The 13,793-nt window shown below is 40.8% G+C and overlaps 1 protein-coding gene across 8 annotated transcripts in view; it reads left to right on the top strand.

Annotated features, from left to right (window-relative positions):
* The window catches only part of clasp2 (cytoplasmic linker associated protein 2), a 451,600-nt gene that overhangs the window by 291,997 nt on the left and 145,810 nt on the right, over positions 1–13,793 (top strand). For all 8 annotated transcript variants that reach the window (XM_067981116.1, XM_067981105.1, XM_067981128.1 and 5 more), the window contains one exon: positions 9,207–9,377. In XM_067981116.1, coding sequence (XP_067837217.1) covers positions 9,207–9,377 — 171 coding nt within the window. The remainder of the gene's footprint in view (positions 1–9,206; positions 9,378–13,793) is intronic.

Raw genomic sequence — 13,793 nt, 5'->3', positions numbered from 1 at the left:
TAGTAAAAAAAAATAGTACTTAGAAATTAATGGGACTGAAAGTTGATAAATCCCAAGGACCTGATGATCTACATCCCAGGGTTTTGAAAGAGATGGCTATGGAGATAGTGGATGCATTGGTTATCATCTTCCACAATTCCTTAGATTCTGGAATGGTTCCTGCAGATTGGAGGGTAGCAAATGTAACCCCACTTTTAAGAAAGAAGGGAGAGAGAAAACAGGGAACGACAGACCTTGTTAGCCTGACATCAGCAGTAGGGAAAATGCTAGAATCTATCATAAAGGATGTGATAACAGGACACTTAGAAAATAATAATAGGATTTGGCAGAGTCAACATGGATTTATGAAAGGGAAATCATGTTTGACAAACCTATTGGAATTCTTCGAGGATGTAACTAGTGGAATAGATAAGGGGAAACCAGTGGATGTGATGTATTTGGATTTTCAGAAGGCTTTTGATAAGATCCCACACAGGAGGTTGGTGATCAAAGGTAGAGCACATGGAATTGGGGGTAATATACTGGCATGGATTGAGAATTAGTTAACAGACAGAAAACAGAGTCGGAATAAACGGGTCTTTTTCAGGTTAGCAGACTGTGACTAGTGGGGTACCGCAGGGCTTGGTGCTTGGGCCCCAGCTATTCACAATCTATATCAATGATTTGGATGAGGGGACCAAATGTAATATTTCCAAGTTTGCTGATGACACAAAACTAGGTGGGACTGTGAGTTGTGAGGAGGATGCAAAGAGGCTTCAAGGGGGTATAGACAGGCTAAGTGAATGGGCAAGAACATGGCAGATGGAATATAATGTGGATAAATGTGAAGTTAACCACTTTGGTAGGAAAAACAGAAATGCAGAGTATTTTTTAAATGGTGAGAGATTGGGAAATATTGATATTCAAAGGGATCTTGGTGTTCTTGTACGAGTCACTGAAAGCTAACATGCAGGTGCAGCAAGCAATGGTATGTTGGCCTTTATTACAAGAGGATTTGAGTACAGGAGTGAAGATGTCTTATTGCAATTATATCAGGCCTTGGTGAGACCGCACCTGGAGTATTGTGTACAATTTTGGTCTCCTTACCCAAGAAAGGATATACTTGCCATAGAAGGGAGTGCAACAAAGGTTCACCAGACTGGTTCCTGGGATGGCGGGATTGTCGTGTGAGGGGAGATGGAGTAGATTAGGCCTGCGTTCTCTGGAGTTTAGAAAAATGAGAGATGATCTCATTGAAACATAGAAAATTCTTAGAGGGCTCGACAGGATCGATGCGAAGAGGATGTTCCCCCTGGCTGGGGAGTCTGGAACCAGGGGTGACAGTCTCAGAATAAAGTGTAGGCCATTTAGGACTGAGATGAGAAGAAGTTTCTTCACTCAGAGGATGGTGAATCTTTGGAATTCTCTACCCCAGAGGGCTGTGAAGGCTCAGTCATTGAGTACATTCAAAACAGAGATCGATAGATTTCTAGATATTAAAGGCATCAAGGGATATGGGGATGGTGCAGGAAAATGGCGTTGAGGTAGAATATCAGCCATGATCTTCTTGAATGGCGGAGCAGGCTCAAGGGGCCGGATAACCTACTCCTGCTCCTATTTCTTAAGTTATGTTCTTAAGTAGGTTTTTCCCTCGTGTTGGTTCTCTCACCATCTGCTGCAGGCCCAGTCTGACAGCTATGTCCTTCAGGATTTGGCCAGCTCGGTCAGTAGTGGCTCTTGGTGATGGACATTGAAGTCCCCCCCCCCGCCCCAAGTACATTCCCTTGCTACCCTCAGTGCTTCTTCCAAGTGGTGCTCAACATGGAGGAGGACTGATTCATCAGCTGAGGGAGGACGGTAGGTGGTAATCAGCAGGAGGTTTCTTTGCTCATGTTTGGCCTGATGCCATGTGACTGCATGAGGTCCAGAGTCAATGTTGAGGACTCCCTGGGCCACTTTCTGCTGATTGTACCACCTCCTCTGGTGGGTCTATCCTCCTGGTGGGACAGGACATACCCAGGGTTGGTGATGGTGGAGTCTGGGATGTTGGCTGAAAGTTATGATTCTGTGCATATGGCTGTGTCAGGCTGTTGTTTGACTAATCTGTCGGACAGCTCTCTAATTTTTAGACGCTGCACTCCCTCCAAGGCCTATATGTCCTTCCGAAGGTGCGGTGCCCAGAACGGCTCACAGTACTCCAGGTGCGGTCTAACCAGGGTTTTGTATAGTTGCAGCATAACTTCTGCCCCCTTGTACTCTAGTCCTCCAGATATGAAGGCCAGCATTCCATTTGCCGCCTTGATTATTTTCTGCACCTGTTCATGACACTTCAATGATCTATGTACCTGAACCCCTAAGTCCCTTTGGACATCCACTGTTTTTAACTTTTTACCATTTAGAAAGTACCCTGTTCTATCCTTTTTTGATCCAAAGTGGATGTCCTCACATTTGTCGACATTGAATTCCATTCACCTGATCTATCAATATTGCTTTGTAATTTTAAGTCCCCAGATGTTAGTGAGGAAGACTTTGCAGGGTTGACTGGGCTTGGTTTGCCTTATTATGACTTTTTGTAGCGGGATTGTACAACTTAGAGGCTTGCTAAGCCGTTTCAAAGGGCAGTTAAGTACCATTGCTGTAGGTCTTGAGTCACATCTCAGCCAGACCGGGCAAGGACGGCAAGTTTCCTTCCCTAAAGGGCATTGATGAACCAGATGGGTTTTTACAAGTCTGGTCATTTCATGGTCACTTTTTATTCCTGAATTTATCTAATTAACTGAATTTAAATTCCCCAGCTGCCGTGGCGGGATTTGAACTCATATCTCCGGATTATTAGTCTAGTCAAGTAACATAACCACTATACTACCGTACCCAGTTGGGTTTAATACTCATTATATTATGGGGGTACTTTGGCTCTTTCACCTCTCTTTATAGAGGTTTGCCTGCTGTATTAAAATTCCTTTTAGTGGATGATGCAGTGTGATGATTCTCCAATGTGCTATGTGTATATGACTTCATGCCAGATGAGTTGCTAACAGGGAAGTGTGATGTGGAGGCAAGCTGCTTCCCCATAGAGAGGAAAAACAAAATGTCAAGTCATTACAGACAATGCTTGTATGGATTTTAGCAACAGTCTAAAGAATCTGATCAGCAGAGGCTGGCAAACAGATTGTCTAGGAGTGGAGAATTTATTTTTCCCACTTTTTTTCCCCCCTTTCCCTTTTGATAACTCTTGCTGAGGTATGTTCCAAAAGCAGTGTGGATGAAAACATAACATTACAAAGTGATATTGATAGATTAGATGAATGGGCAAAACTGTGGCAATTTCAATGTAGGCAAATGTGAGGTCATCCACTTTGGATCAAAAAAGGATAGAACAGGGTACTTTCTAAATGGTAAAAAGTTAAAAACAGTGGATGTCCAAAGAGACTTAGGGGTTCAGGTACATTGATCATTGAAGTGTCATGAACAGGTGCAGAAAATAATCAAGAAGGCTAATGGAATGCTGGCCTTTATATCTAGAGGACAGGAGTACAAGGGGGCAGAAGTTAAGCTGCAGCTGTACAAAACCCTGGTTCGACCGCACCTGGAGTACTGTGAGCAGTTCTGGGCACCGCACCTTCGGAAGGACATATTGGCCTTGGAGGGAGTGCAGCGTAGATTTACTAGAATGATACCCGGACTTCAAGGGTTAAGTTACGAGGAGCGATTACACAAATTGGGGTTGTATTCTCTGGAGTTTCAAAGGTTAAGGGGTGATCTGATCGAAGTTTATAAGATATTAAGGGGAACAGATAGGGTGGATAGAGAGAAACTATTTCCGCTGGTTGGGGATTTTAGGAGTAGGGGGCACAGTCTAAAAATTAGAGCCAGACCTTTCAGGAGTGAGATTAGAAAACATTTCTACACACAAAGGGTGGTAGAAGTTTGGAACTCTCTTCCGTAAACGGCAATTGATACTAGCTCAATTGCTAAATTTAAATCTGAGATAGCTAGCTTTTTGGCAACCAAAGGTATTAAGGGATATGGGCCAAAGGCAGGTATATGGAGTTAGATCACAGATCAGCCATGATCTTATCAAATGGCGGAGCAGGCACGAGGGGCTGAATGGCCTACTCCTGTTCCTATATTCCTATGTTCCTAGCACTGGTAGCCCACTGGTAACTCAATTAAGTGGTGATTCATTTGTAAGCCTGAATAATAAGTGATGGTAGATGCATCACAGGCATTCTTTATGCTGCGCTGTCCTTGACTGCACAACCTAGGCTGCTGTCCACTTCAGGAGTATTGGGGGTGCCCTGTAACTTTGGCCTAAGCATCATTCTATGATTCTATCTTGGGGAATAGGACTCGCTGGATTGCTCTTACAAAGAACCAGCACGGGCTCAATGGGCTGAATGGCCTCCATCTGTGCTGTAACCATTCTTTGATTCTTCTATGAGATATTAAACTACAGCCCTATCTTCCTGTTTAGACCAATGTTAAAGATCCCTTGGCAATATTCACAGAAAAACTGGGAGTTCTCTTGATATTCTTAGTGACATTCCTCCCTCAACCAGTACCACTAAAAAAAAACCAATAACTGGTCACCTATCTCATCGCTCTCTCTAGGATGTTGCTGACATAAGATGGCTGCACTCCAAGTAGTAATTCATTGCGTGAAGCCCTCTTTGATTATAATCAAAGAACTATACAAATGCAACTATTCAATTACGTATTATCTCATTATGTATGTTTTAAGATGGATCCAACTCTCAGCAGCTATTTTACCCCACTCCCATAGCCTGAGGCACTGAAGCTGATGGTGGTTCCCCAACCTCTACCCTGGTCAAGGTTAATTTCGTCAGCACAGACCAGAGCTTGAACTGGAGTGTTTGCTTGTCTGTATTGGTACAGTACCACAGCGTGCAGTGAATTTGCCCATTAAGTTATTGGAGTTGAGTTGGAAAATTGAATTTAGAAAACACTGCTTAGTGAGCGGGGGAGAACAGGAGGGGAAAGAAAGAAGATATTATGAGCAGGGAATTAGATGAATGTGCCTTTCAGAGCACTATATTTTATGTCATTTCACAGCTCTTGAATTAAAAACTTGATTTTTGATTGTGAACTGCTTGAACAGTTTACAAATTGTGCCCCTTCCCTCCCAAAAAAAATTACTTTGTTTGTTCAAATCTCATACTGTTATGTTAAAAGCTCTAAATAGACAAAAGTTTGATGTCGAATTTCTGCTCAAGGCATTTTCCTTTTCCTTCTCTCTCTCATCTCCTCTCCTAAAGACACTGACTCATGCCAGTGTGCAGCTCCAGAGGCATCAACAGCCCTCCAGTACTTTCCCCAAGTGATCATTCTTCATTTGTGAACAGGAACGGCAAATGTTGGCCAGCTATTTTAGTTTGATGCCGTCACACCCGAGCCCAAAGGAGTTCTCAACTGCCATCCACGTATACGTTTTCAACAGGTGTTACTGGATCGTAATCAGCAGTGGGAACTTTGGCTGATTTCTGGTCTCTTTTCTCCCCCCTACCCAAAATACAAGGTGATGAAGCTAAGCCTTCCCCAGCTGAGATCAGCAAACTCGGCCTAGACCAATGATTGAACTTGGGACCTTCCCAATCTGTTAACTGGACAGCACATTTACTCACTGAGCCATGGGTGGAGATACACTAATGGGATTTTACAGTGTTGTAGCATTTTGGAACACCAACATATGAGGAGTAAGGAACGTAAACTGAATCCCACACCACTGAGCTGCTAATCTCAGCTGCTGTACTGAGGAGAGAAACCAGTTGTAGATCAACTATCTGAAGTTGGGGGGAGGGGGGGGAAAGACAGTGGGAGAGATTGAGGGGCAGAAGTAAGATGAAAAGGAGAATCACGACTGGACTATTCTCGCATACCTCCAAGCAGTTCACTAAAGACTGACGTTTTACAATCTCTTGCCAGCTGCACCTACCCAGGATTGGTGCACAGCCCAGGGAAGTCAGGGAGAATAGAGAGAAAATGAAGAGAACTTTGTGGTGTCAAAAATAGAAGCCACTGGGAGTTTGGGAAGGGGATAAGGTGGGAAGTTATAGGAAAAGAGCAAGAAAAAGCCTGGAGTAGTTGCTCTTTGCTGGACCTTCCAATCATGTTTGATTTCTGCATAGTATACACTTCTTAATTCCCCCACCCTCTGCTCTTGATCTGTGGCCTATACAGTGGCAGTTTCATTTCTAACAGCAGTTACTTGCCTATAGTATTGTGTACTTGGAGGATACGTATCATTAATGTTCTGTCTGTTCATAATCACTTCCATATGAAAACTATAATCTCTGTCACCTGCATTATAACTGTTACACCACATTAAACTTATGATCCATAAGCATGAATGTTGGAAAGCCATGTTGTGACAAACACTAATCATTGATCAGTATATTTTGGAAAGTTGTTTCAATTACCAAATTTCTGTTCAAATTTTCAACCATTCCATTTTTGCTTCGAAGATCCATTCAAACAGAGCAAAAAGTCGCAAAATTTCATGACCTTTTGTTGCATGTTGTGTAATCTGAGACTAAAAATATCTTGAATATATTTTCAAATTTCTGGTGTATTTGGGGTACTCATTTCTCAGTTGGCTGCTATCTCCATTTCTCAACGATACACTGTATATTTCTTAAACCATGCGTAAACACCTTGATTCTTTGCTTGCTACTTGAGCAGCTGACTACTACTTTATTTTTTTAACTTTAATTTCTGAATTATTTTAAGATCATCCTTTTTGGAGTTTGCTTGTGTTGAGTGCTACAACTTTTAGTTTGTGCAGAAAGCACCTCAAAAAAACAATTTTACTAGTTGTGGGGGAGAAAAAGCAAAATGTCAGTATTGCAACGTTAACATACTGATTTTTGCCGCGTTAATTCTTTTGGTTCTAAGCCTTAAAGCTTGCAGTTTAGTGACCATTTTTCACTCCAGAATACATTTGAAAAACTGCATTTCATTTAATTTTCTTTCACATGCATGAAATTTGAGTGGTACTTTATTTGCATTATTCAATCAGTATAGTTACAGACAACTTTACCAGACGTTACAACCTCAAATATACAGTACTCCTGTAAAATCCACCCCTGAAGTTTTAAAAAAAACCTAACTTGTCACATGACTTATACAGTATTAATGGAAGTATACTCTATATTTTATATATATTTTGCCTTATTTATGTGCCAATTTAAAAAGGTGTATTTTGCATAATCACAGAAAAAAGCACAGCCGTTGATGTGCTTGTGAATTTTAGTGTTTTGGGACCCAGCTTTAGTGTGTTGCCTAAATTTTGTTCCATGCCCATTCTCTTCAGGAACTCTCTTCATGGAGCAGCTAGAGGAGAACAATCTTGTAATTTACTTCGAACTGCTAATGTTAGTGTTACTTTATTCTCAGTGACTGCAGATGCACACTGTGGTCAAGGCACTATCTGCTTCCCTTTGGGAACAGGGTCTGTTACTGTAAAGTGGCCTGAACGTTTAAGAACTGATGAAACTCATCCAAGAGTGTTTGATACATCTAAGCGTGAGGCCAGGGTTATGAAGTGAATGTCTTAACTGTTGCACGAGTTGCCAGTCCATTCTTTAATGCTTATTCGTTTTATACCTGGTCCTGATCTACTAAAATTCTTACTCGACAGTGTTTATTGCTTTTTAGGATTTTATTTCTTGGCTTGTCTTGCATATTCCTTTTTATTTAAAGAGTTTCTTCGACTGTGTTGTGTTAATAAATGGCTAGCTATGCACCTTTACTGAGGATGGGAGAAAAGCTCTTGTTTATCTCTTATTTACTTAACTACAGTAGAATAATGTGCAGTGATACTTGGCTACAAGCGTCACCTGTTCGTGTGTCTTAATTTCACCTGCATTGTGTATGAGTCAGATTTTAAGAGTTCTTCAGCATGCTGCTTTGGCACAACCTCTCTTGTCTTGTAGTGAACTGACTAAAAGCTTTGTTTCCTCCATTTGCCATTCATTTAAATCTGCTCTGTTCCTTCCCTCGTCACGGATTTCCAAAAAAACAAAACGCAAAAAAATTATTTTTAAAAAACCCTAATCGTGCCTTTACACTTGTTCAGGATCACAGTCAGCCAACCCAAACGGTGGTAAGATTCTCTGGATTTTAGATGTGGTGTCTGTGATATGCTTGTCATGTATGTGTGCTTGTGTATATATCGAAGAAGAAAAAAAATTGCAAATACTATAAACCTGATGTGAAAACGCACAATGCATGAAATGAGCAGCAGGTCCACCAGCATCTTTTGTGGTGAGGGGGTGTTGGGGAGGGACCAAAGTGTGTGAAAGTGGACAATAACTGAATTTCTTTTTTGGACTGAGCAAAACAAAGAAGGGAGGGGGCCTATAGCAGATTGAAAGTAAAGATGAACCATGAAGTGAATAATGCCAATACGGTTACATAATTAGAAGTTTCGCGTACCTCCTTACAATGAAGGCCATTGAAGCATGCATTCTATTTTATTTTAATCATCTATATCTTTGTTTGCTTCATTTTGAAAATGAAGTGGTAGAGAAACCCTGTGGGAAATTGTAAACTAAGTGTTTCAATAATCTTCACTGATGTAACTTGCTTCAGATGTATTGATGTGAATTTTAGTTAAGCCATTACTTCAAGACCATCTAGTTAGTTAAATTTAAAGCCGAATGATAAGTTAGAGGTTTAAAGTGAATTGTGTTCATTTATTTTATGTAACCCAAATTGTGCATCTTACTTTTTTCCTACTCATTATTTAAATGTTAAGGGTTGCTAACTCTGAAAGTGACATGCTGTTTCTTGTTTACAACATTCTAAAATAATTTAGCAAACTGACAGTTTTATCTTAATGTATGGATTTGACTTAGTAAAACCAGATGCAGTGAATAATTGAAGATTATTATATGCAGTTATAGAAAAACAATTGAGTAAATTGGTGAAGTAACCAGGTTTGATAGTTTTTACTTAACTGGCACTGCTGCGACTGTACATTAATGGTACTTGCACAACCAGGTTAGCTTTCCTTAAACTGTACATTTTCATTCGTTTTGCTGATACCTTTGACCACTTCACTGTCACCATGTGCATATGATGTATCGTAACAAAAAGCGCAAGCATTTGAAAACATAACTTTGTGCACACAAATGGTTCTAGTTACTTGTTCTTTTGTCATCTGAGCAGCACAGCTATGGAATATTTTCTGCATATTTTTATTTCAGCTGCCAGTCGCTCTGGTTCTCCTGGAAGAGTATTGAGTAGCACTGCACTTTCAACTGTGAGCATTGGAGCTCAGCGTGTCATGCCCACAGGAGCTCCAGGGCAGAAACGCAGTAAGATACCACGTAGTCAAGGATGCAGCAGAGAAGCAAGCCCATCTCGATTGACTTTAGGTGAGAAATTTTACCTCTTGTGTCCGTTCAGTCACTTCTGCTCCATCCCAAGTCTCTGTGACCACCTTCTCCTCCTATTTCTTTTCTACATACTGTCCGTCAGTGACACTTACCAGCTTCCACATGTATGCTGATGGCAGCTGGCTTTTTTCCTCTTTCTGTTGATTCTAGAAATGCCACTTTGCCATCCGTCTGCCTGTCAGAAATTAAGTACGAGACGAGCCGGAACTACTACAGCTCAGCATTAGCAAATCACCCTTGAATGCAGGTCACCTTATTTTGTCTAACGCTGGCCTGTTTTTTCACATCTGCTTTCAGTGAAAAGGGCCCATATTATAAGTGAAAAGAGACGTGGGTGACAGGAGGGAGAATAGTTTGTGCTGATCCAGTGATAAGACCAGTTCCAAAGGCAAGACCGAATTTGTGTCCAGTTTTTGTCCGTTTTTCTTTTGGAATTTGCTGAGCAGTTAAGTCTTTTCTGCAGTTTATAACTCCTGCTAAATGATTGCAGTAATAATTTTATACTTTTTTGATGTTGAGCATATCTGCAGTACATTTAATAAAACACGCTACTTAGCCACAATGCTATATTTAACAAATCAGAATTAAATTAGATTTAGGCCAGATTTTGTGATTGGTAAAATCAAAATGTCTTAAATATTTATGAAGAGAACAGTAGTAGTATTATAAAGTTGTAATTAATAGCCATGGGATTTTTTGAAGCTTTTTGTTTACCGTATGGCAAAAACTTTAAAGCTTTGGATGTATTTGGCTGGAGTGGCAGCAAAATTGTAGCTGGTCAAGAATGATTGAGGTCACATGAATAGGCATTGGGGCTGGAGACACTATTTTAACACATTGGTGTCAAATCATTGAGATCTGAAATAAAACTGGGAATATCACAGCTTTATTGTAGTCATAATATGTATCTTGGATTCTAGGTTGCAGAAATTGTCAAATTATTGTAATCGTTTCACCACCTGTGTTTTTAAAAAAAAAATAGTGGTCAAAATTGGGTTCAAAATTAGCTGGATTATTGGCAGGAATCATAACTATAATTTATCCTACACATTCAATTTTTTCCCTTCACCCTTTCTGTATTCCTTCACTATTTCTTTCATTCCATAGTGGCACTCAGTTTTAACTATGCTGTTTGACATGGGTAAAACCACTCGATAAAGATGAGTTTTGTCACTTAAGCCAACTGTTGGCCTTGGACACAACTGATGGTGACTGCAGCTCTTTCTTGGCTGAAAGTTCAGATTGTGAGGCTACCGAGGTGGTGAAACTTACCAGGTATATTTTAAGATGTAATAGGAACCTGCATACTGGATTTCTGCCATCCTAATTACATAGTTTGGTTTTCATCTTTCCATGACCTCAAACATTTTATGTAAATTGTTAGTATGACTGACTAAAGTAAGATATAGTTGAGATACTGGATGGGCTAAAAATTGATGAAGAGGTACTAGAGAGGCTAGCTGTACTTAAAGTAGATAAGTCACCCGGTCCGGATGGGATGCATCTTAGGTTGCTGAGGGAAGTAAGGGAGGAAATTGTGGAGGTCCTGGCCATAATCTTCCAAACATCAGTAGATACGGGGTGGTGCCAGAGAACTGGAGAATTGCAAATGTTACACCCTTATGCAAAAAAGGGTGTAAGGATAAACCCAGCAACTATAGGCCAGTCAGTTTAACCTCGGTGGTGGGGAAACTTTTAGAAACGATAATCCGGGACAGAATTAACAGTCACTTGGATGAGTGTGGATTGATTAGGGAAAGCCAGCACGGATTTGTTGACGGCAAATTGTGTTTAACTGACCTGGTAGAGTTTTTTAATGAGGTAACAGAGAGGGTAGATGGGGGCAATGCAGTTGATATGGTGTATATGGACTTTCAAACGGCATTTGATAAAGTGCCACATGGTAGGCTTATCATCATGGAATAAAGGGGGCAGTAGCAACACGGATACAGAATTGGCTAAGTGACAGGAAACAGAGTAGTGATGAATGATTGTTTTTCGGACTGGAGGGAGGTGTACAGTGGGGGACACCACTGTACACTGCTTTTCTTGATATATATTAATGACTTCGACTTGGGTGTACAGGGCACAATTTCAAAATTTGCAGATAACACAAAACCTGGAAGGGTAGTAAACAGTGAGGAGGATAGTGATAGACTTCAAGAGGATATAGACAGGCTGGTGGCATGGGCAGACACGTGGCAGATGAAATTTAATGCAGAAAAATGCAAAGTGATACATTTCGGTAGGAAGATTGAGGAGAGGCAATATAAACTAGAGGGCACAAGTCTAAAAGGGGTACAGGAACAGAGAGATCTGGGTGTATATGTGCACAAATCGTTGAACGTGGCAGGGCAGGCTGAGAAAGCAGGGATCCTGGGCTTTATAAATAGAGGCATAGAGTACAAAAGTATGGAAATCATGATGAAACTTTATAAAACACTGGTTTGGCCACAACTGGAGTATTGTGTCCAGTTCTGGGCACCACATTTCAGGAAAGATGTAAAGGCCTTTGAGAGGGTGCAGAAGAGATTTACTGGAATGATTCCAGGGATGAGGGACTTCAGTTACGTGGATAGACTGGAGAAGCTGGGGTTGTTCTTCTTGGAATAGAGAAGGTTGCGAGGAGATTTGATTGAGGTATTCAAAATCATGAAGGATCTCGATAGAGTAGATAGAGAGAAACTGTTCCTATTGGCAGAAGGGTCAAGAAGCAGAGGACATAGATTTAAGGTGGTTGGCAAAAGCACCAAAGGTGCTATGAAGAAAAAATTTTTTACACAGAGAGTGATTAGGATCAGGAATGCACTGCCGGAGGGGGTGGTGAAGGCAGATTCAGTCATGGCTTTCAAAAGGGAACTGGATAAGTACTTGAAAGGAAAAATTTTGCAGGGCTACGGGGACAGGGCGGGGCAGTGGGACTAGCTGGATTGCTCTTGCATCGAGCCGGCGCAGACACGATGGGCCGAATGGCCTCTTTCCGTGCTGTAATCTTTCTATGATTCTATGACTGCATTACAGTTAACGTCTGATAAACCTAACCTGTTACAGAGGATAGGTGTTCTTAATTACAATTTACTCCTCAAATCAATAAGATTCTTAAATCAGATACCTGACATTCACTGTTTATCAAGTATACAGTACATGTATAATAATACTTAAACATACACTTAAAAGACGTTACTTGCAACAAAATCTTGCGAGTTTAGTTGAGGGGCTCAAAGGCATCACGGTTCCGAGTTCGGTATGCAGGTGGAACAGATCTTATCGAATCCTACGTACCTGTTCCAACACCCACTTTTTGTACCTTTTTCTTACCCCCTCTACATGACAATCCACACATTCCTGCACTATATGATTATACTAAAAGTTAAACTGCAACCCCATATACGGTGAATTTTAATGAGGTTCTTCCCTTGTCCCTTATCAATAATTTTAGTTTTAACTAGTTCTTTTTTTGTAGACTGGTGCAACTCCTCTACTTTATTATCTTATCGATAGTATCATTCTAGTTACATATAATTGCTAGTCCACCAAATGGAATGTTTAATTATAAATCTGTCTTTGATTCAGTACCATTTCGTACCAATCTCTTGCTTCTAAAAAGTATGATGTATACTGGGAGCTGTTTCCCTTTGCAGAACTTATTGTTTTTCCTGCACTTGTTATCAACTGATTAAAGTTTTCTGTAATGTATGCATCAGTATGCACTGGAATGTCTTTTAATTAGGTTTGCTGAAATGACTAAACTGACCATTGCTTTTAAGGTCAGTCTTAGTTCAACAGTTCAGTGGTCACTACATCTAAATTGACTTATACTTCCTCACTTAACAGGAAAAGACTTAAGGTTAATATTAATACAATAAATACAGATATCAATAGCAGTATAACATTAGCAGACTTCAGGACAATCTGATTAACCCTTTCCTTACATTACCGTTTAAAAATGTATAGGAAGATTTGTGGAAGTTGAAACAAGTGTACTAAATGTACTCTGGGTAGGGGACTTCATTGTCCATCACCAAGAGTCGCTCGGTAGCACCACTACTGAATGAGCTGGCCGACTCCTGAAGGACATAGCTGCCAGACTGGGCCTGCGGCAGGTGGTGAGCAAACCAACACGAGGGAAAAACCTACTCGACCTCGTCCTCATGCATCTGTCCATGACAGTATTGGTAGGAGTGACCATCACATAGTCCTTGTGTAGTCTAAGTCCCGTCTTCACACTGAGGACACCATCCAATGTGTTGTGTGGCAGTACCACCGTGCTAAATGGGATAGATTAAGAACAGATCTAGCAGCTCAAAACTGGGCATCCATGAGGCATTGTGGGCCATCAGCAGCAGCAGAATTGTATTCCAGCACAATTTGTAACCTCATGGCCCGGCATAGCCC

This window comes from Heptranchias perlo, chromosome 3, assembly GCF_035084215.1.
Source record: "Heptranchias perlo isolate sHepPer1 chromosome 3, sHepPer1.hap1, whole genome shotgun sequence".
Taxonomy (NCBI): domain Eukaryota; kingdom Metazoa; phylum Chordata; class Chondrichthyes; order Hexanchiformes; family Hexanchidae; genus Heptranchias; species Heptranchias perlo.
Note: the sequence above shows the minus strand (reverse complement) of the source record. Positions and strands in the feature narration are given on the sequence as shown.